The sequence below is a fragment of the Microcaecilia unicolor genome, chromosome 4, assembly GCF_901765095.1.
Source record: "Microcaecilia unicolor chromosome 4, aMicUni1.1, whole genome shotgun sequence".
Lineage (NCBI taxonomy): Eukaryota > Metazoa > Chordata > Amphibia > Gymnophiona > Siphonopidae > Microcaecilia > Microcaecilia unicolor.
Window position 1 is genome coordinate 339325927 of NC_044034.1, and position 24154 is coordinate 339350080.

Genomic DNA, 24154 nt, shown 5'->3' on the forward strand with positions numbered 1-24154 from the left:
AGTTGCTAAATCAGTAAAGAAAGGGTTAGCAGTTGCAAACTAATTTCCCTGTTTTTCTTTAAGAAATCCAGTGGCCGTGCAGTGAGTTTTCCAAGAGCAAAAAGGATACTAATGAACAACTCTCTACAGAGACAAACTAGCACCAATGGGCTCAATGCTACATGCCGTATGTCACCCAGTCACGCTGCTGGAGGCCAAAGGGAAGGAAGGGCAAAATAAAAGTCAACATTCATAGTGACTGCACAGAAAGCTTAAAGAGTCTGACCATGTGTATCTCTCATCAGGAGGGAAAGGAGTCTGGACCAAAAGAAAGCCTTTCTTCCCACTGAGGGGCCAATGCAGAAAGCTTTTGTGAGCCGAAGTACGTGGTTCATGTGGAGTATATGCCCAAATTACTGGCCACACAATGCAGAAAGGAGAAGAGTACAGGAGTTAACCCACATGGAAAAACTATGGAGGCAGACATGATCAAAGGTAGATGAAATATAAAAAATCTTTAATATTGGTGGATTAAAATAATGCCCGACACGGCCATGTTTTGCCCAACATGGGCTGCTTCAGGAGGTTAAGATATACTGTAAAACACAACAAAATATACTATCAATAACAGGACACAAACCTTAGCAAATCTTAAATACATAGACTGTATACATACAAAGCAAATCACTTAAAACTAAAACAACATGAATAAATAATCAAATAATAGTCACGTACATAATGAAGTAAATCATAAATGTATGGATAAACTCATAAAACTTATAGATTGTGCAGACACTCCCTACATCAACATGTAAAATGTATGGGAACCACACTGAATTGTGTTACATACCCTTTAGGTGTCATTCACATCACCAAGAAGCATTGCTTTGATTTATAAAGGAAAAACAATTAAGTGGTTTAACCTTGCTCAGAGTCACAGTGATTCCTTCACAGAGCAGAGTTACAGTATTATGTCAGATACTGAGACATGCTTGATATAATCTGAGTGATTTACCAGAACCCCTTAGCATTGGGGGGGGGGGGGGGGGGTCTCATGTGGGCATCATCATAAACTTTGTCTAGGTTACAGCTGCCTTTAAATACTGGCTGGGTCACATGACCTTCCCCATGCCGGAAAAAACTGTGAAGCTCAAAGCAGCAGTGTGCTGCTCCAATAAAGATATCCTATATAATAAAATGCACCTCCAACATTCTGAAGCTGACTGCATGGCTGAGGCATTCCTGCTCTCTGTATCCATCTCCTGAATTGACATCACGTACTTCCAGGTTCGTCACAAGCAGAAGTGACCAACCACACGAGGTTTCTCGGCTTCAGAATGTTGGGGTGCATTCTATTAAATAGGATTGGTCAGTTCCTTGAAGCACAGCCAGAGCTCAGCGTGTCTCCTTTTTCGCTCCCCACCTGCAACTCGCTCTCCACGGCGCTGATCAGCTGATTGACATGGCACTGAGGCAGACTCTTCAAGCCACCAGCGCCACTCTCCACGGGTCCAGCGCTCATTCTCTTGCCACGCCCATGCGAGACACCACAACAACGCGCACGCGCGGAGCCAAGTACACCCTCACAAATTGCTCTCCACGGCGCTAATCAGCTGATTGATGCGGCACTGAGGCAGACTCTTCCCGCCGCCAGCACCACTCTCCACGGGTCCAGCGCTCATTCTCTCACCATGCCCACGCGAGACACCACAACAACGCATGTGCGCGGAGCCAAGTACACCCTCGCACCAAATTAGCTTCACACGGTTCCCTTTCCCCTTCCAGATATGCCCGCGTCTCGCCAAACACAGCACCGCGTGGGCCACATCAAAGAATGGACCGCAAATCAGGTAAGATTTCAGCCTCAGTCTCCTCCCAGTTCAACAGTACCCCCCCCAGGGGGGGGAACGGGGGTCCTGAGACCAGAGAGAAAGAGAAAGAGAGAGAGGGAGGGGGGCCTGACACCAGAGAGAGAGAGAGAGGGAGAGGGAGAGAGAGAGAGGGGGCCTGACACCAGAGAGGGGGGAGCGGTATCTCTGTCACACACACTCTCTCTCTCTCACACACTCTATGTCTCACACTGTATCACATTCACTCTCTATTTATTTATTTATTTATTTGTTACATTTGCATCCCACATTTTCCCACCTTTTTGCAGGCTCAATATGTGTCACACAGTCACTCACACACTCTCTTGGTCTCATACACTCAGTCTCACAGAGAGTCTGTGTCTCACACACACTCTTCTCTCTCTCACACACACTGTATCTGTGTGAAACACATTCTCTCTCTCTCTCTCACACTCACTGTGTCTCGCATACGCACTTGCACACACTCTCATTCTCACACATACTCTCTCTCACACAGACACACTCGCACCCAGACTCACTCTCTCTCACACACACACATTCACTCTCTCTCTCACACACACACGCACATTCACTCTCTCTCTCTCTCACACACACACACACACGCACATTCACTCTCTCTCTCACACGCACACACTCGCACATTCACTCTCTCTCACACACACAGTCACTCTCACATACACTCTCTCAAACATACACACTCCGAGGAAAACCTTGCTAGCGCCCGTTTCATTTGTGTCAGAAACGAGCCTTTTTTACTAGTTTTAAAATAAATCAGGTGCTGTAGATGCACACGAAATAACTGGGAAACCTCTAAAAAGTATGTGAAATTCTAAAAACTGCCATGCATACCACCTATGCGTTCCGATGATGTCATAGGCGTTAACATGGTGGCTGTAACTAAAAAGTGCTAAAGAAAAGTTTAAATCACCTAATTTTATTCAGGAAGGGCACAATTCACACTTTAATTTCCAACCATTTAAACACATTCAAACAATTTTTAAAAAATGGTAATCCAAGATGGCGACTGCGACCAAAAACATGCTTAAAAAACAAAACTTCACTTTTTTCCCTAGCGCTATTTGCTTCCATTGCTCTCCAGGCGCTTCCGCCGATGGCAAGCAACAAAAGATTATGACCAAGGAGCAGTTCGTGCTCCTTGAGGCACCTCCTCGGGTACATCCAGAGCGCCCCTCTCTCATCTGATGTTTCTCCTCCCTTCATGTTTTTCTCTGTCTCTTTCCTCCGGTCTTTTCTCAGGTCACCTGTTGTAATCCCATACTTGGCTTGTCTATCCCAGTTCTCCTTTGTCCCCGCTCAGTTCTCCCTCATCATCCCCTCTCCCCTCTTCCCATTGCCTGGTTTCTCTCCACTCTGACTCTCGCCCTCCTCCCACCCCTTCCCCTGTAATGCCCCTCCACTGCGGGTTGCTTTGAGCTTCACAGTTCTTTACATCATGGAAAAGGTCATCTTGTGGCCGACTTGATCTCCCAACACTCTCTTGACATCCTTTGCATCACCAAAACCTTGCTTCAGCCAGGTGATACCTCTACCCTTTTCAATGCCTGCCCTCCTAACTTCCTCTCTTCACACCCCTCGGCCTGCACAGGGTGGGGTGTGGCCTGAATCTTTTCCTCTTCCCTTTTGGTTAAGCTTTCCCCCTCCACGCCTCTATCCATGCAGATGCTCTCATTCTACATGTTTCAATTTCCTTCTCTGTTTTTTTATTTGGTGATCCTTTACTGCCCCCTCTTTCTACTACTTCCCTTGATGACCTCTCTGCTTTCGTCACAGAGTCTGCTGCCCTTTTCTCACCCCTCCTCCTCATAGGAGACTTCAATGTCCCCCCTTCCACTGCTGCTGTTTCCTTCTTCACCCTAGCCTCCAGCGCTGGCCTGTCCCTCTCACTCTGTTGGTCACACCATGAACCTTTTGTTCTCCTCTGCCCATACCTCTCTCTCCACCTCAGCATTTTCCTCCCTCCGCTCCCATAGATGGATCACTATCTTCTCTCTTTTACTCTTGTGTCTTCTCTCCCACCGACCACTCCCAATCCCTGTTCTGTTGTTTGCAAGATTGTGTCAGACACTGCATTGTCCTCTGCTCTCCCTCCATCCCCTGCCTCTCTTTCCTCTTGGAGAAAAGCTGAACTCCACACTTAGTCAGCTTTTCTCACTCCATGCCCCTTCAGGCACTGGTCCCTCCTTGTGGAAGCATGCCTTGATAACCCCTCTTATTAAGAAACCACATCTTGATCCCTCCCGTCCCACCAATTTGCACCCAATCTCAAATCTTCCATTCTTTGCTAAGCTGTTGGGCAGGCTGGTTCTGCACTTAGTACCTTCATTGAACATTCCAATGTTCTCCATCCCTGCCAATCCAGGTTTCACATGAGAGATAGCACCGCGACCCTCCTTCTATATTTGCACAACACTATTATTTATTTATTGGGATTTATTAACCACCTTAAAAAAATGTGTGCTGACAGAAACAACAGTTGCACATCACTGTGGTAATCTGTAGCAGCTTGCTGCAGCTGGAATAAATATCTCCTTTCCTGTCAGTGCATGAGTAGAGATTGGCCTACACAGTGACAGCAAGGGAGACATAGAAAAGGTCATAGTACCTGATCTCTGCCCTGCAAAATTTCTCTGATGCCTCAGTGAGTCCCAAGCCCCAACCAGAGATATCTGGTTCAGGGCATTTGGCATGTGAAGTACCTCAAATAAACAGCCTCCATGCTGCTCAACCACCCTGGACCAATAACACTTTGGGAGACCGTGTTGTGGCATCCTCTTCCTGCAACGAAAACACTACTACTACTCAACATTTCTAAAGCGCTACCAGACTTACGCAGCGCTGTACAGCCAAACATGAAGAGAGACAGTCCCTGTGTAACATGATATGAGTTTAATTGTCAGAATTAAATGTGTAGCATAATTATTGATTATGCTGAATCAAATATACCAATAAAGCTTTAAAAACGTATTGAAACTGCAGCAATGAAACTGGCTTTCATGTTAAGTCCCTCTCCCCCCCCTCTTTTCCTGGGAACTTCTGATAGCAGGGCTAGTCAATTACAAACACTTAACAGAGACAAAAGGTACTGGCTTCACAGAGATATAGCTTCCTCTGCCTAAAAGACCTAACAAGGACTGGTAACAAAAGCTGACTGGGTGGATCACCAAGACACCTCCGAAGATCAAAGATACCAGGAGACAGAAAGTCTGGAGAAGTATAAATCCAGCTACTGAAAACAAAGGACTCAGAGGAAAACCATAAACAAGGCATATGCTTGTTAAACCATTTGCTGGTTACCTCGGATATGTATATCTGTCCCCTCCCATCAGCTATCAGACAGGAAGACGCCAGGACATGTGCAGAAAGGAAAGACTTATAATGTGATCATGTGAACAGACTATATTAACCATAATGCCTTGCAAATTATCCAGTGCAAACCAGGAAGCAAGTGCTGAGGTTCATGAGATCATGTCCTCCTGCAACTTGCAATGTATAAAAGGCAGAAGTTGTTCCACACAGCTCTCAGATCTCTCCTACCCTGCTGCAGCCCTGATCATCTCCCTGCCACTGCTCCTTCCTCCTGCAACCACGTGCTTACCTCATACTGCTCATGCTTTGTAACAAGGACTTGTAAGTAACTTATAACTTTTGATTTAAACCTGTTGCCTAGCTTTAGCACAGATTCTCTGTAAGATCTCTTAAAAGAACTACCTCTCGCTGCAATTGTATTATAAATAAACTCCTATTCAAGCTAAATATATGGTCTGTTCTTTACATATGTTCTTAAACCTGGTAATGCAGGTTAATGTAATCCAATAAATATACTTAATTCCTTTTATTCTTGCAATTGTGAATATTATTATCTTAATAGATAATGGGTGGAGAAATAACTAAAATATATCTTAAAAGCTTATAAACAGTAGCGAGTGCTCTGGAGCAATTTCCCCAACTTAAATATTTCTTATAAAGTTACATTTTAATTCTTACAGTACCTGTAGTAGAAATAAATTCTTTTTAAGGTTAAATGTGCACAGCCTTTGTGTGAGACCACATGGTCGGAGCACATGCTCTTAAAGGCTTAGAAATACAGCACATGCTTTGAGCAATTTCCCCCCTGCTCTTAAATATCATATTAGAATTGTAACATTTTTGTAACATTTAAATGGATATTAAGAACTGAAAATATTTGTTGTTATACCTGCTCAAAAGAGCTTACAATCTAAAGGACATAACAACAGAGAGACAATCAGTAAACAGAGAGACAATCAGTAATGTGGAGTAATGGTTAGGTTAAGTGCCAAAAGCAGAGTCGAAAAGATGGGCTTTGAGCAGGGATTTGAAGACGGGTAGGGATGGGGCCTGACGTATCAGCTCAGGAAGTCTATTCCAGGCAAAGTGTGAAGCGAGGCAGAAAGGGCGGAGTCTGGAGTTAGCGGAGGTGGAGAAGGGTGCAGAAAGGAGGGATTTGTCCAGTGAGTGGAGGTTCCGGGTAGGAATGTAGAGGGAGATGAGGGTGGAGAGGTAAGGAGGGGCAGCAGAGCGAGAGATGGAACAACAGTGTCCCACAGAAAATCTCAGGAGCAAGAACAGGAGTGGGAACAGAACCAGGTTCTTCAAAAAGCAGACCAGAGACGTCCAATATGTGGAATATAATTTATTTGAGAAAAGATTCTATCCTCTCTAGTGTTATGCCATTTCTACTAGTAAGGTGATCAGATGAACACTAGAAAACAAAGTAAACTGACACGCTAAAGGCTGGCACAGCTTATTACATCGGCCCTTAAGTTATCTGAATGAGGTTTGAATCCAAACAAAACCAGAGTTTCTATCATCTCTCTCTCTCTCCTTCCCTCCAGACTTTACATAGAGTATCTCCTGCCTTAATCGGATCCCAAATGTTCTAGAACTGATACGTAACTGGGTAGAAATAGCTGTGATGAAGTGGAGGTGTTGTAATTAACTTACCTTCCTTTTGGTGCCAGCGCACGGCATGCAGGTAGACACCACAGTAATGAAACATGAACTCGTGGTCTGAATACTGAACCTTCCGCTGAAGTAAAGGCATCAAGTCATGACCGTCAGTTACCCTGGAGTAGTGCACAGAAACAATGTGATGAAACACCTTCATTTCTTATTCCTGCTGTAACTGAAAGCTTGTAAACTATTCACATAATAGAGTGGAGCAGAGGTCTGATGGTCAGAGCACCAGACTTAGAACCGGAGTGTACCCGGCTGTAATTGCTAGGTTAGCACAAGAGCCCTTATCACTACCTCAATGGGTGGCGGTAAAAGCTCTCCCCCCCCCAAAAAAAAAAACGGCCGTGCGGCAAGTGCTTTACTTGCTGTACAGCCATTTCCTGCAAGAAAGAGACTTCCTTTTTACCCACTGCGATAAAAGGGGGCCTCAGCGTGTGTGGAAAAACATGCGCCAACACCAGCGCAGGCCCCCTTTTGCAGCAGCTTGGTAAAAGAGGCTCCGTGTCACCGGTGGCACTTGTATTTTAGAACAGGAGCTTCCGTCATGGAAATGGACGTCTATGCCAGGGCCATGCCTAGGGTCTCTGGCGCCCCACCCCCCCCCCCGGACCTGCCTGCCTCCAAGGCGCGTGGAAGAGCTGGGCGGTCTGGGGCGCAATGGAGGAAATGGCTGGGTTTGGCCTGCAGAGGAGGCTCTGAGCATACTTCTCATTCAGCCTGAGCCTCCTCCGCTCCATCCCCGATTCCCCGGCGCTTTAAATTTACCTTGCTCCGCCTCCGATGTCTGCGTAGCATCAGTGAAAGCGCTGCCTGTCTGACGTCTCTCCACCAGCCTTCCCTTTGCTCGTTCGTTCCCTCTGTGTCCCGCCTTCTTCTGACGTCATTTCCTTGAGGGCGGGACACAGAGGGAACGAACGAGCGAAGGGAAGGCTGGTGGAGAGACGTCAGACAGGCAGCGCTTTCACTGATGCTACGCAGACATCGGAGGCGGAGCGAGGTAAATTTAAAGCGCTGGGGAATCGGGGATGGAGCGGAGGAGTAAGGTTTTTTTAAAAAAAAAATACAACTCGACGGCGCGGCGCCCTTGAAGGCAGGCGCCCCCCTGCGGCACTTACCGCGCTTACCGTGTTGGCACGGCCCTGGTCTATGCACTGGTTATGTCAAGCCTGAACATCCATTTTACAAACTGGTACGTCTAAACTACGAGTGAGGCAAAACAGGTGCATGAAAATCAACGTTCAGCATAGAAATATCCATGTTATGAAATGGCCAAGTAAACATCCATGCGCAGGGACGTGAATGTTTATGTCCGCTATTTGAGTACCAGGAACATCCGTATTTCCCTTGCCAGTTTAACATTATAAGGGGACCACAACCACTGGCAACGTCCTTCTGTATGGACATAAACATCCATTCCCCTACTGAAATCGAAGTTGGAAGATTATGTTTTGGCCCCCTAGTTCTGCCCAAAACATGTCCAAGCCACACCCCCTTGCCTTATGGATGCTCTACAGTTTTAGGTGTCCGTATCCCAGCTTTATAAAGTATACATACATATGTACAATACAAAGAGCAATTGGGATATAAAAAGATAATAATTAATCACATCAAGTTAATACATTACATATAAAACATACAAATCACAAAGAACATAAATAATGCTGACAAAAATACAATCACTTTCCACTGTTAATCTGTTTTTATTTTTTTTTATTTTTGTTACATTTGTATCCTGTGCTTTCCCACTCATGGCAGGCTCAATGCGGCTTACATATTGTATACAGGTACTTATTTGTACCTGGGGCAATGGAGAGTTAAGTGACTTGCCCAGAGTCACAAGGAGCTGCCTGTGCCTGAAGTGTTGTGATTGAAATCACCAAGGGCCCTGTTTACTAAGCCGCGCTAGCGTTTTTAGCGTGCACTAAAACAGTAGAGTCATATGTTCCCATGTGTGACTTATATTTACACATACACGTATATGCATACATAACGTAATAAATACCTAAGAAAACCCAAATAAAAACAAATATGTTATAGGTACTCTGTATAGCTCAGGCACTAATTACACTCAGGCATGTAAGTGCTATACCTATGCTCAGCGATAATCTAGAAGGTGAGCGTGTAAGCTGCATAGCATAAAAATGCAAGGGGGCATTTACAGTGGGAGGGGCATGAGTTAGGGCTTAGGCAGGTCTTTTGATTATAGAATACTGTCATCTACATGCTAAAGTGCTACATTTAGGCATGGGCTATTATGCCTGCCATAAACATGGTATAAGTGGGCGCACCTGAATGTTGGCATTGATACTGACTTACAATCTATTCTGTAATTTATTTATTTATGCATTCTTGTATCCCACTATTATCCAAAAACAAGTTTCGGTTCAAAGTGACTTACAGTTTACATTTTAGTGGAGTTACAATTGTGTTTGTGCAGTGTTGAGAGGGCATCTATTGTTCGTGTGGTTATTCATTTTTTAAGAGATAGATTTGAAGTGGAAATGGTAGTGGTAGCTTTTGTGTTCAGTTGTAGAGTCTGGATGATATTTATTCATATAGGTTTGGAGAAAAGACGGCCGAGGGGAGATATGACAGAGATCTATAAAATAATGGGTGGAGTGGAACAGGTAGACGTGAATCGTTTGTTTACTCTTTCCAAAAATACTAGGACTAGGGGGAATGCAATGAAGCTAGAAAGTAGTAAATTTAAAATGAATCGGAGAAAATATTTCTTCACTCAACGTGTAATTAAAGTCTGGAATTCGTTGCCAGAGAATGTAGTAAAATTGGTTAGCTTAGTGGGGTTCAAAAAAGGTTTGGCTGGCTTCCTAAAGGAAAAGTCCATAGACCATTATTAAAATGGACTTGGGGGAAAATCCACCGCTTATTTCTAGAATAAGCAGCATAAAATATATTGTACTGTTTGGGGACCTCGCCGGGTACTTGTGACCTGGATTGGCCACTGTTAGAAACAGGATGCTGGGCTTGACGGACCTTTGGTCTGTCCCAGTATGGCAATACTTACGTACTTATGAAGTGGTAGATGTGAAAGGAAGGCGACAATATCTTTGTGATTAGCTGTAGAATTTTTTTTTTTTTTTTGAAGAGCTAAGTTTTAATTTCTTTTCTGAATTGGGGGAGATGTGTGACGCTTCTAATGGAATCTGGCCACCCAGATACTGTTATAGAATTTGCACCTGACATGCTGCATTTGTGCGCCTAAATTTTGGCGCCTTTTATAAAATTGACCACTCCCCCATGTGCCAGATTTAGTAAATGGTGCCTAAAGTGCGGCGTCATTATGATCTGCACTTAGGGCCCCTTTTACAAAGTGGCGGTAAGCTCAATGCTGGCTTCCTGCATGCTACTCTGGAGCTACCGCAGGCCCAACACAGGTGCCAATGGTAGTTCCAGCCCCGGCACTTTCCATTTCCCGTGCTAGCGGAAATATTCAAAACATATTTCCGCAGGCGCTAACCCTGCGGTAATCGGGTAGTGCCGCACACTACCACTGGGTTAGCATGGGAGCCCTTAACGCTACCTCAATGGGTGGTGTTAAGTGCTCTCCCTCCCTGTGAAATCATACCAAAAGGCCATGCTATTTTTCCACTTTTTTACCACTATGGTAAAAAGGGCCTCGGTGCGTGGTAAAAATGGCCCCAGCCGCTAATGCAGGGCCCTTTTTAACGCAGCTTAGTAAAAGGGCCCCTAAGCCTGTATTCTGCAAAGTGCGCTCTGCGCACTTTACCCTTTACAGAATACTATCTTGGTGAGCTTCTCATGTCTAACATTGGGCGCCGGCACTTACACCTGCCGAAAGCTGGCGTAAATACTCACACACACCCTGAGGTGTGCAAATGCAGGCATTCCTACAACATCACGCCTAATATCTGGAAATGCCCTTGACCCGCCTATGTCGGCCCTTTTACTACGGCAAGTAGGCGCCTACGCGCATCCAACGCACATCAAATAGGCACTACCAGGGGCGTAGCCAGACCGGCAGGAAGGGGTCCTGAGCCCAAGGTGAGGGGGCATATTTTAGCCCCCCCCCCCCAGTGCTGCCGACCCCCCCCAGCCATTATCGACCCCCCCGCCATTGTCAACCCCCCCCCCCGCCATTGCCGACCCCTGCTGCCGACCCTCTCGATCCCCCCTCTCGCCGCCTCCGCCTACCTTTGCTGATCTGCAAAGGCTTCATTCTGCTTCTGTGAGTCTGACGTCCTGCACATACAACGTGCAAGACGTCAGAAACAGAACGAAGAAGCCCTGCGTGGGAAGCAAGAGGACTTTGGCTGGCGGGAATTGGGATCCCTCGCCAGCAAAGGTAGGCGTTGGTGGGGGAGGGTCGGCGGCGGGAGGGGGGATTGAGAGGGTCGTCGGCAGGGGGGGGGGTCCAGGGCCAAATCTATGGGGGCCCAGGCCCCACATAGCTACGCCACTGGGCACTACCGCCCAGCTACCACATGCCCCAGGTTGTAATTCCATTTTTGACGCATGCAGAAAACACGTGGTAGAACATATTTTCTATTTTCTATCACGTGGCGCTTACCCAACGATAACTGGCAGCTGATGCACGCTGGCCGCTTATCGCTAAGTCAGTGGGTGGTGGTAAGATCTCAGCTCGAAAATGGACGCGCGCTGGTTTTAATTTTGCCGCACGTCCATTTTCCAACACAAGAAATGCCTTTTTTCCAGGCGTGCTGAGAAAATGGCCGTGCACGTGTCCAAAACATGCGCCTGCACCAGCGCAGGCCCCTTTGAGACGCACCTTAGTAAAAGGGCCCCTATAAAATTTAGGTCCGCATGCTATAGAATAGGATATAGGGCAGATCTGCACGTAACTCCCAATTACTGCCAATTAAGTGCTTGTTAAGTCCCATAATTGATTGTTAGCACCTGACTAATTAGTTTACACACAAATCTGGAATCTGTGCCCAAATTTGGGTGACCTATATAGAATCTGGGGTCATGTGGGTAGTTTCAAACTTGATAAGTTTTGTATTTGCAAATAAGATACACTGAAAACAAAATGAAATAAAACATGATTTTTTTTTTTGTTTAGGTATCAATTGCATTTTGTTTAATAATGAATGCACCTCTGTTTTGGGTGGATCCTATTGACCAAACCCAGATCTTGTGGAACAGTGCTGCTAACCTTTTGCAAATGTATATAACTTACCTGGGTAAAATTAATTTCATGTCGTGGCGTAGCAAGGGCGGGGCGGTGGTCCGCCCCAGGTGTCAACGGGTGGGGGGGTGCTCTGCTGGCGAGTCCCTACCAGCTCCGTCCAACCAGCAGCTGTGTGGTGCGGCGCCTCGCGTCTGCGCTGCTGTAAGAGAAGAAAATCGCGTCGGCCCTTCCTTCACTGTATCCCGCTCTCGAGGAAATAGGACGTTACTTCAGAGGGCGCGTCGGCGGGACACAGTGAGGGAAGGGCCAACGAGGCAATTTTCTTCTTTTACAGCAGTGCAGAGTCGCATGAAGCACCGGTGCTGGGTGGACGGAGCTGGTAGACAGGTGGGGACTGGGTCGGGGAGGGGGAGGTGCTATGTCACACCGGGGGGGGTGCGCACAGCAGCGATCCGCTCCGAGTGGCAGTGAACCACAGAACGCCACCGTTCATGTCTATATTTTGCCTGATGAATAATAAACTTAAAGACACACAAGTTAATCTAAATGAGAATCCCGCACCATTAGGATAAATGATGCGAATGTGCAGAAAAGTCTTTGTACCTGTCCTGTGGCACTTTTCCTCCTCCCAGGTGAATCACTGTAGGATAAATGTCCATCAGACTTGTAGGTTGATCAATAACTGTATCAGCAGGTAACACGCCCAGCCATCGAAATATCCCTGGGACACGGATTCCACCTTCCCAGCCTCCCATGCCTTTCCCACCTTTAGGATAAAAAAAAGTTTTTAAAGAAGCTATTGTGTTGATAATTCAGCCTCTGAAATTGTGCTTTATAGATGAAGGGTAATACATTCCTCATGCAAAAAGAAAACTTTGGTTTTGAAAATTGATCTGTTCCTTGCAGAGTTACAACGCATGTTGAATGCAAGTGTCTTTGGCAGGGCTTATCTCATCAGTTAATCTTGCATTTAAGGTGACAGATACCAGCGATGTGTACATCCTCGGTAATTTTGGCCAGTACATCCTGATGCTGCTCTCACTAGATCAGCATCAGCCCTCGTTAGCCTTCCAAAATGGAACGTTCACACATTGTGGTGATGGTATGTACAGTAGAACGCTGATTATCCAAACGCCAATCATCCGGATGTCCAATTATCTGCCTGATAGTAATGTACCTTCCCAGCCAATCCTGTGCAGTCTGCTCCAGGAAATGATGTTAACAGGAGCGGGGACTCAACAGAGAAAAGCCCTGCCCTTTTCTTTTCCGGCCCTTTCCTGACTTGTATGCAGCAGAAAAAAGCCCTTTCCGCCTGGACGCGGCAGAGGAAACAGCCTTGCTCTTTCAGCTTGCGGGGACGCGGCAGAGAAAAGCCCTGCCCTTTCCTAACTCATACACAGCAGAAAAAATAGAAACAAAGCGAAAAAGGCATGTTTTGTCATTAAAAGAGAAAATTGATATTGTGGAGAAATTAAGAAAGAGAGTGTCGGGGAAAAAATGGCAGTGTAGGAACGTCAACAGTATCTGACATAAAAAGACAAAGTGATGCTATTGTAAGCTACGTCTCAGTTTTTGATGCTGACGTGAGACCCACACATGCAGAAGCCTTTGAATATTTAAATACAGCAATGGCTTGGCTGGAAAAGCAGAAAGGAAGCAGTACAATTCAGCTCCTTTGTCTGAAAAGAGTACATGATCTTGCAGCTCAGAAACAAAAATCGGCCTTGAAGCAATTAAGAATTATTTCCTTTTTTTAGTGTACAGTAGTGTATATATGTACAAGAAATACAGCACTGCACTGTACTTTACTTTTAAATACAGTACTGTACAGTAATTATAAATACTGTGTTGTATGTACTACAATTACAGAACTGTATTGTATGTTGTATTTTTTTTTCTGCCAACTTATTGATGAAAATAAAACTAATGTTCAATATGCCATTCCCTGATTGCATTTTCCTTTGAAAAATTTGACACGTCTAATTATCCGGATATAAGATTATCCAGACCACCCTCTACAGAGGATAGCCCTGATCATTGGCGTTCTACTGTACTGCATTAAATAAAAGACTGACCCATTAATTGATTTGATTTGCTTACTTTATTTTTGTCTATTAGATTGTAAGCTCTTCGAGCAGGGACTGTCTTTCTTCTATGTTTGTGCAGCGCTGCGTACGCCTTGTAGTGCTATAGAAATGCTAAATAGTAGTAGTAGTATGAGCCACAGATTGGCTCCTGTTTAAACAGTGCTAGTGGTGATCACATCCCTCACTGCATCCAATCTGTAGGTCCATCATCCAGCAAGGTTCACGTAAGAGACACTCTCACTACAGACATATTAGTGGCCTTACATTGCCTTGAAGATTTGCTGCAACCGTGGTGCAGAGGGAAAGTACCAACAGCCTCCACTGTCCAAGGGACAGGTGAGAGCTGCAATGAAAAGAAAAAGTGCCAACAGAGATTCCCAAGTACTGTTGGTGGAATAACAGCAAGAACCACAGCTTCCTATTCCGTGGACACCTTCGCCACTGCAGCTGCTCTCTGCTTCCTTTGATCCTCCTTCCATTTTTCAGTCAGTAGAAAGCATGTGGGTATGTGGGGGAAAGAGCCTGGGGTGAGTGATTACAGTTAGGAAACAGACAAACATGCTTTAATGGGACGGAGTCAACATGGATTTAGCCAAGGGAAGTCTTGCTTTGCTATCTGCTACTTTTTTTTTTTTGGAGGCATGAATAAACAGGTGGATAAAGGTGAGCCAGTTGACACAGAGGGGCATAATTGAACAAAAATCATGGGCGTTTATCTCCGAGAACGGGTCCGTGAAGGGGCGGACCGAACCGTATTTTTGAAAAAAATAGACGTCCATGTTTTATTCGACAATTTGTGAGCTGGGCGTTTTTGTTTTTCAGTGATAATGGAAAATGAAAGCGCCCAGCTCAAAAACGAATAAATCCAAGGCATTTGTTTGTGGGAGGGGCCAGGAGTCGTAGTGCACATGCCAGGACACCAACCGGGCACCCTAGGGGGCACTTTTACAAAAACAAAAAAAAGGTACAAGAGCTCCCAGGTGCATAGCACCCTTCCCTTGGGTGTTGAGCCCCCCAAATCCCCCTCAAAACCCACCGCCCACAAGTCTACACCATTACTATAGCCCTAAGGGGTGAAGGAGGGCACCTACATGTGGGTACAGTGGGTTTCGGGGGGCGGTGTGGAGGGCTCCCATTTACCAGCACAAGTGTAACAGGTGGGGGGGGGGGGGGGATGGGCTTGGGTCTACCTGCCTGACGTCCACTGCACCCCCTAATAACTGCTCCAGTGACCTGCATACTGCTGCCAGGGAGGTGGGTATGACATTTGAGGGTGAACATAAAAAGTTGTGAAACGGCATATTTTTGTGGTGGGAGGGGGTTTGTGACCACTGGGGGAGTCAGGGGAGGTCATCCCCGACTCCCTCCAGTGGTCATCTGGTCATTTAGGGCACTTTTTGGGGCCCTATTCGTGGAAAAACAGGGTCCAGGAAAAGTGCCCTAAATTCTCGCTAAAAACGTATATTTTTTTTCCATTATCGGTGAAAGGCGCCTATCTCTGATCGGCCGATAACCACGCCCCAGTTCCGCCTTCACCACACCTTTGACACGCCCCCATCAACTTTGTCCGCATCCGCGACGGAGTGCAGTTGAAAACGTCCAAATTCGGCTTTCGATTATACCGCTTTATTCGTTTTTGTGAGATAAACGTCTATCTCCCGATTTGGGTCGCAATATAGGGTATGATACATACCTGTAGCAGTTGTTCTCCGAGGACAGCAGGCTGATTGTTCTCACGACTGGGTGACGTCCGCGGCAGCCCCCACCAACCGGAAAGAAGCTTCGCGGGACGGTCGGCACGCAGGGCACGCCCACCGCGCATGCGCGGCCGTCTTCCCGCCCGTGCGCGACCGCTCCCGCCAGTTGAATGACTAGCAAAAAGATGAAACACACAACTCCAAAGGGGAGGAGGGAGGGTAGGTGAGAACAATCAGCCTGCTGTCCTCGGAGAACAACTGCTACAGGTATGTATCATACCCTTTCTCCGAGGACAAGCAGGCTGCTTGTTCTCACGACTGGGGTATCCCTAGCTCTCAGGCTCACTCAAAACAATAACCCAGGTCAATTGAACCTCGCAACGGCGAGGGTACAACAGAAATTGACCTACGAAGAACAACTAACTGAGAGTGCAGCCTGACCAGAATAAATTCGGGTCCTGGAGGGTGGAGTTGGATTTACACCCCAAACAGATTCTGCAGCACCGACTGCCCGAACCGACTGTCGCGTCGGGTATCCTGCTGGAGGCAGTAATGAGATGTGAATGTGTGGACAGATGACCACGTCGCAGCCTTGCAGATCTCTTCAATAGTGGCTGACTTCAAGTGGGCCACCGACGCTGCCATGGCTCTGACACTATGAGCCGTGACATGACCCTCAAGAGTCAGCCCAGCCTGGGCGTAAGTGAAGGAAATGCAATCTGCTAGCCAATTGGAGATGGTGCGTTTCCCGACAGCGACCCCTAGCCTGTTAGGGTCGAAAGAAATAAACAATTGGGCGGACTGTCTGTTGGGCTGTGTCCGCTCCAGATAGAAGGCCAATGCTCTCTTGCAGTCCAATGTGTGCAACTGACGTTCAGCAGGGCGGGTATGCGGCCTGGGGAAGAATGTTGGCAAGACAATTGACTGGTTAAGATGGAACTCCGACACCACCTTCGGCAGGAACTTTGGGTGGGTGCGGAGCACCACTCTGTTGTGATGAAATTTGGTATATGGAGCATGAGCTACTAGGGCTTGAAGCTCACTGACCCTACGAGCTGAAGTAACTGCCACCAAGAAAATGACCTTCCAGGTCAAGTACTTCAGATGGCAGGTATTCAGTGGCTCAAAAGGAGGTTTCATCAGCTGGGTGAGGACGACGTTGAGATCCCATGACACAGTAGGAGGCTTGATAGGGGGCTTTGACAAAAGCAAGCCTCTCATGAATCGAACGACTAAAGGCTCTCCAGAGATGGCTTTACCTTCCACACGATAATGGTAAGCACTAATCGCACTAAGGTGATTCCTTACTGAGTTGGTCTTGAGGCCAGACTCTGATAAGTGCAGAAGGTATTCAAGCAGGTTCTGTGCAGGGCAAGAGCGAGGTTCTAGGGCCTTGCTCTCACACCAAACGACAAACCTCCTCCACTTGAAAAAGTAACTCTTTTTAGTGGAATCCTTCCTAGAGGCAAGCAAGACCCGGGAGACACCCTCAGACAGACCCAACGCAGCGAAGTCTACGCCCTCAACATCCAGGCCGTGAGAGCCAGGGATTGAAGGTTGGGGTGCAGCAACGCTCCGTCGTTCTGCGAAATGAGAGTCGGAAAACACTCCAATCTCCACGGTTCTTCTGAGGACAACTCCAGAAGAAGAGGGAACCAGATCTGACGGGGCCAAAAGGGCGCTATCAGAATCATGGTGCCGCGGTCTTGCTTGAGCTTCAGTAAGGTCTTCCCCACCAAAGGTATGGGAGGATAAGCATACATGAGGCCGGTCCCCCAATGAAGGAGAAAGGCATCTGACGCTAGCCTGCCGTGTGTCTGAAGTCTGGAACAGAACAGAGGCAGCTTGTGGTTGGTCTGAGAGGCGAAAAGATCCACCGAGGGGGTGCCCCACTCTCGGAAGATCTTGCGTACCACTCTGGAATGGAGCGACCACTCGTGCGGTTGCATGACTCTGCTCAGTCTGTCGGCCAGACTGTTGTTTACGCCTGCCAGGTATGTGGCTTGGAGGAGCATGCCGAACCGGCACGCCCAACGCCACATCCCGACGGCTTCCTGACACAGGGGGCGAGATCCGGTGCCCCCCTGCTTGTTGACGTAATACATTGCAACCTGATTGTCTGTCCGAATTTGGATAATTTGGTAGGACAGCCGATCTCTGAAAGCCTTCAGTGCGTTCCAGATCGCTCGGAGCTCCAGGAGGTTGATCTGTAGATCCTTTTCCTGGAGGGACCACAGACCCTGGGTGTGAAGCCCATCGACGTGAGCTCCCCACCCCAGGCGAGATGCATCCGTCGTCAGCACTTTCGAAGGCTGCGGAATTTGGAATGGACGTCCCAGGGTCAAATTGGTCCGGATGGTCCACCAGAGCAGTGAAGTGCGGCAACTGGTGGAGAGGCGGATGACATCTTCTAGATTCCCGGTGGCTTGGAACCTCTGGGAAGCTAGGGTCCATTGAGCAGATCTCATGTGAAGACGAGCCATGGGAGTCACATGAACTGTGGAGGCCATATGACCCAGAAGTCTCAACATCTGCCGAGCTGTGACCTGCTGAGACGCTCTGGTCTGCGAAGCCAGGGCCAGGAGATTGGTGGCCCGCGCTTCGGGAAGGTAGGCCTGAGCCGTCTGGGTATTCAGCAGCGCTCCTATGAATTCCAGAGACTGGGATGGCTGGAGATGGGACTTTGGGTAATTTATCACAAACCCCAGCAGCTCCAGAAGTTGAATAGTGCACTGCATGGACCGGAGGGCTCCTGCCTCCGAGGTGTTCTTGACCAGCCAATCGTCGAGATATGGGAACACGTGCACTCCCAGCCTGCGTAGGTACGCCGCCACCACCACGAGGCACTTCGTAAACACTCGTGGGGCGGAGGCGAGCCCAAAGGGCAGCACACAATACTGAAAGTGCCGTGCGCCCAGGTGGAATCTGAGATACTGTCTGTGAGCTGGCAGTATCGGGATGTGAGTATATGCATCCTTTAAATCCAGGGAACATAGCCAATCGTTTTTCTGAATCATTGGCAGAAGGGTGCCCAAGGAAAGCATCCTGAACTTTTCTTTGACCAGGAATTTGTTCAGGCCTCTCAGGTCTAGGATGGGACGCATCCCCCTGTTTTCTTTTCCACAAGGAAGTACCTGGAATAGAATCCCTGCCCTTCCTGCCCGGGTGGTACGGGCTCGACCGCATTGGCGCTGAGAAGGGCGGAGAGTTCCTCTGCAAGTACCTGCTTGTGATGGGAGCTGAAGGATTGAGCTCCCGGAGGACAATTTGGAGGCAGGGAGGCCAAATTCAGGGCGTATCCACACCGCACTATTTGGAGAACCCACTGGTCGGAGGTTATGAGAGGCCACCTTTGGTGAAAAAATTTTAACCTCCCCCCGACCGGCAGATCGTCCGGTACGGACACTTTGAGGGCGGCTATGTTCCCGTGGATCCAGTCAAAAGCCCGTCCCTGGCTTTTGCTGTGGAGGCGCAGGGGGCTGCTTAGGCGCACGCTGTTGACGGGAACGAGCGCGCTGGGGCTGTCCCTGTGCCTGACGAGGCCTTCGGGCCGGCTGGTTGTACCTACGCTTTGCAAAAGAATAGGGTGCAGCCTGCCGGGCCCGGGAAAAACGTCCACCTGCTGAGGTGGATGCTGAAGGCGCCCGGTGGGAGAGCTTGTCGAGAGCGGTTTCCCGCTGATGCAGTTGGTCCACCATCTGCTCGACCTTCTCACCAAAAATGTTATCCCCCCGGCAAGGGACGTCAGCCAGTCTCTGCTGGGTGCGGTTGTCCAGGTCAGAGGCACGCAGCCATGAGAGCCTGCGCATCACTATACCTTGGGCCGCAGCACGAGATGCCACGTCACAGGTGTCAAAAATACCCCTGGACAGGAACTTTCTGCACGCCTTCAGCTGCCTGACCACCTCCTGATAAGGCCTGGACTGCTCCGGCGGGAGCTTCTCGACCAGGTCCGCCAGTTGTTGCACATAGGTCCGCATGTGAATGCTCATATAGAGCAGGTATGACTGGATGCGGGTCACGAGCATGGAGGATTGGTAGGCCTTCCTCCCAAACGAGTCCAGAGTGCGAGACTCCCGCCCCGGGGGCGCCGAGGCGGTATCCCTCGAACTCCGTGCCCTCTTGAGAGCAGAATCCACGACCGCTGAGTCATGGGGCAATTGGGGCCGCATGAGCTCTGGGTCAGAGTGGATCCTGTACTGGGACTCTGCTTTCTTGGGAATGGTGGGGTTAGTTAATGGTCGCACCCAGTTCCGGAGCAGCGTCTCCTTCAGGACATTGTGCAGCGGCACCGTGGAGGACTCTCTAGGTGGTGATGGATAGTCGAGGACCTCGAGCATCTCGGCCCTCGGCTCTTCCACAGAGACCACGGGGAAGGGAATGCTGATAGACATATCCCGCACAAAGGAGGCAAAGGAGAGACTCTCAGGAGGTGAGAGCTTCCTCTCCGGGGAAGGCGTGGGGTCCGAGGGAAGGCCCGTAGACTCCTCTGAGGAGAAATATCTAGGGTCCTCCTCTTCCCCCCACGAGTCCTCATCCTCGGTATCGGACATTAGCTCATGTAGCTGAGTCCTGTACCGGGCCCGGCTCGACGTCGAGGCCCCGAGGTCTCGGTGTCGTCGAGCGGTGGACTCCCGCGCCGGCGGGGACGGAGCTCCCTCCATCGACGTCGACTCCACCTGCGTGGCAGTCGAGACCGGCACCGCAAGCGGCGGCGGTGTCAACAGCCCCGGCGCCGGGCTAGAGCTCGCCGGCGCCACAGTCATCGGCGCCGAGGGCGCAAGCACCCCCGGCGCCGGCACAGCCTGGCGCATCAGCCCTTCCAGGATCCCCGGAAGGATGGCTCTGAGGCACTCGTCCAGGCCCGCTGCCGGGAAAGGCGGTGGGGCCGGTAAGGGTGTCGGTGCCGGAAGCTGCTGGGAGCCAGGAGACGGCACCGAGGTGCCGGAACCCCGACGCGTCGGTACCTCCACAACCGACGGGGACCTCCCCTCTCGACGATGACGCTTCGGCGTCGACTCCTCATCGGGATGCACCGAGGGCGCCCGGTGACGACGCTTCTTGTCCTTTTTTCGATGCACGTCACCGGCGCCGGAGGGCATGGAGGAGGAGGAGGTCGATCCCCCTCAGTCTCGAGGTACCGGGTCAGACAGGGTTCGGTCCCGTGGCTCACGAGCTGAGGGAGTGACCGGGGCCGACTGCCCGCGCGGCCTCTCAACCCCACTCTCACCGGCGGGCCGACGGGACCTGTTCTCCTGGGGTCGCTGCCATCGGTGCCGATGTCTCGGGCATCGATACCGGTACCGAAGAACCGGCCTTCGATACCGATGCCGTCGAGGTCGACGTCGAGGGGCCGGCGCAAGTTCCAAAAAGACGGTCCCGCAGAACTTGCCTCGCAACCTGAGTCCATTTCCGGAGACCGAGACACAAAGCACACGACTTGAGATTGTGCTCCGGCCCGAGGCACTGGAGGCACCAAGCGTGGGTGTCGGTCTGCGAGATCGGCCGGCCGCAGCGACCACACTTTTTAAATCCACTCGGGACCTTCGAGGACATCGACGGAAAAATCGCGTCGGCGAAGTCAAAGTCGTCAATGGTGGCTAAAATCACACCACGAAAAAATAAACGACCGAGCGACCACTAGGCCGCAACGTGGCGTCCCCGCTAGAAGCGAGGGAAAAGGGGAGCGCGTGCTCCACACGCGCAGATTTGTTTTTTTTTTTGTTTTTTTTAACAAACAAGAAAAGGGAAAAACCGGACGGTAATCCGGAGCGAAGCAACGATCCGCGTAAACGCGGTCGAAAAATCCGGCGGCTGAAAACAGAGAGAGTGGCAAAAGCACAACTCTCTCCAGTCGCGGAAAAAAAGGAACTGGCGGGAGCGGTCGCGCACGGGCGGGAAGACGGCCGCGCATGCGCGGTGGGCGTGCCCTGCGTGCCGACCGTCCCGCGAAGCTTCTTTCCGGTTGGTGGGGGCTGCCGCGGACGTCACCCAGTCGTGAGAACAAGCAGCCTGCTTGTCCTCGGAGAAAGGCGTTTTTCTTTTTCAATTATAAGCTGGACAGTGTATCTAGATGTAATACCCCATGGGAATGGGTATTATTAAGTGATAGATTTCTCCAGAGCCCTGGGGGGTGGGAGATCTTTGCCAGTGGGCTGGAGGGTAGGAAGGATGGATGGGAGGAAGCCCAGCCCATGGGGAGTAGTTTTGAAATAAAAGCAGAGAAATAGTGCCCTGCTGAAGAGTGGCAGGGGGAGGAATTTGGAAGGAGATAAAGCTAGAGTTATACCCTATAAGGGGGGGGGGGGGGGGGGGGGGGTCTTTGGTTGCTTACACGTCTGGAGCTTCCTGTACATCCCCTGCAATTGACCAGGAGGAGAGAGAGGGAAGTCCTGAAAATTGGAGATATCCACTGGCTGTGAGAGGCAGGTCGTGGCTCCAATAAGTGGCAACCAGGAGATAGTGTGCTATGGATGGGTAGAAGAGGGCCCACCCCAGGAATCATTTTGGGATCATATCTCTTTACAGGGTAGGCACGGACAGGAGAAGCTGTAAATACCTGTAAATGTAACATTAAGTATCTTGTAAATATAATTTGGGGAAGAAGTAGAAAAGGGAATTCCCTTTTGGGAATAACAAGGAATACTTTGGATTGATAATTTGCCAGTTGCCATCTGCCTGTTGCGAGTTCAAATACAGAGTTGCATTTGTTTGAGACTTTTTGAGTACTGCCTGGTTTGTGGAAGGAGCTGGGGATCTGATCAGCTCCAGAAGGTGAAGCATGGCCTCTCAAACCCCCGGATCGCTATTCTGGACCACTGACCTACTCCCCCTCCCAAGCTCAACTGCATGTGTGCTGGAACTGATGAATGAAGGGTGATTGGCCATGAATGTGAAGCTGAACTGAGATCTGTTTTGTGTCTCGGGGCTGGAGCTAGTGCATGGGTGAGACCAGGGTTACAGAAAGAGGGTTACAGATTTTCAGAAAGCTTTGGCCAAAGTCCCTCCTGAGATACTCCTAAGAAAAGTAAAAAGCCAAGGGCTAGGAGGCAATGTCCTATTATGCTCTAAGAACTGGTTAAAAGGTAGAAAACAGAGAGTAGGGTTAGATGGTCAATTCTCCCAATAGACAACGATGCATAGTGGAGTGCCACATGGATCTGTACTGGAACTGATGTTTTTTAAAGCATATTTATAAATCACACGGAAATGGGAATGATGAGTGAAGTGATCAAAATGTGTAGATGACACAAAATTATTCAGAGTGGTTAAATCACACGCAGACAGTAAAAAACAAACAGAAAAACGTGGGAGGACCTTGTTTTATTTTATAAAGTGTGTCTGGCAGTGGAAGACGTTTTGCTGTTCCCGAAGCAAGAAGAGATGGCAGAGGGAGGAGCTGATAGAGGTCTTCAAAACTGAGTGGAGCGGAACTAGTGAACTCAAATTGATTGTTTATTCTTTCAAAAAGTACAAAACCTAGGAGAAAATATTTTATTTCACTCAACAAATAGTGAATCTCTGGAACTTATTGCCAGATAGTATAGTGAAAGCAGTTAATGTAGCTGGGTTTTAAAAAGATTTGGATAAAGTCCTAGAGGTAGAATACGATAGACTGTTATAAAGGTAGATCTGGGAAAAAGCACTGCTTATTCATGTGGTTAAGTAACAATGCCCTCCCGCGGGAGGTGGTGGAGATGAAAACGGTAACGGAATTCAAACATGCGTGGGATATGCATAAAGGAATCCTGTGCAGTAGGAATGGATCCTCAGAAGCTTAGCCGAAATTGGGTGGCGTAGCAGGTGGGGGAAGAGAGGTTGGTGGTTGGGAGGCGAGGATAGTGGAGGGCAGACTTATACGGTCTGTGCCAGAGCCGGTGATGGGAGGCGGGACTGGTGGTTGGGAGGTGGGAAATACTGCTGGGCAGACTTGTACGGTCTGTGCCCTGAAAAAGGCAGGTACAAATCAAGGTAAGGTATACACATATGAGTTTATCTTGTTGGGCAGACTGGATGGACCATGCAGGTCTTTTTCTGCCGTCATCTACTATGTTACTATGTTATGTTACTATGTCATCTTGCTACTTCTTAGGATTCTGTCAGGTACTTGGGACCTGGATTGACCTATGTTAGAAACAGGATACTGTGCTAGATGGACCACTGATTTGACCCAGTATTGCACTTTTTATGTTCTTATGAATACATGGAGGAGGCAGCTTGGGGTAAGTGGGTGCAGCCAGAAAGAGCATTAGGAGGTATGGGGAAATGTGTGTATAGGGGGGGGGAGCTTGACGTGAATGACTGCAGGCAGGAGACCCTGGAAAAGAACATTGTGTGAAGCCTGAAAGTGTTCCGCACCAAACCAATGAAAAAAAAAATGCCACTCAAAAAGGT

At 48.8% G+C, this 24154-nt stretch overlaps 2 protein-coding genes across 2 annotated transcripts in view; both read right to left on the reverse strand.

The window, feature by feature from the left end:
- The window catches only part of LOC115469447 (arylsulfatase D-like), a 217049-nt gene that overhangs the window by 135854 nt on the left and 57041 nt on the right, over positions 1 to 24154 (reverse strand). The window lies entirely within an intron of this gene.
- Positions 1 to 24154, reverse strand: part of LOC115469446 (arylsulfatase H-like) — an 83732-nt gene that overhangs the window by 2496 nt on the left and 57082 nt on the right. Inside the window, exons 8-9 of the mRNA XM_030202111.1 lie at positions 12580 to 12742; positions 6834 to 6955 (exon numbers count right to left, since the gene is read on the reverse strand). Coding sequence (XP_030057971.1) covers positions 6834 to 6955; positions 12580 to 12742 — 285 coding nt within the window. The remainder of the gene's footprint in view (positions 1 to 6833; positions 6956 to 12579; positions 12743 to 24154) is intronic.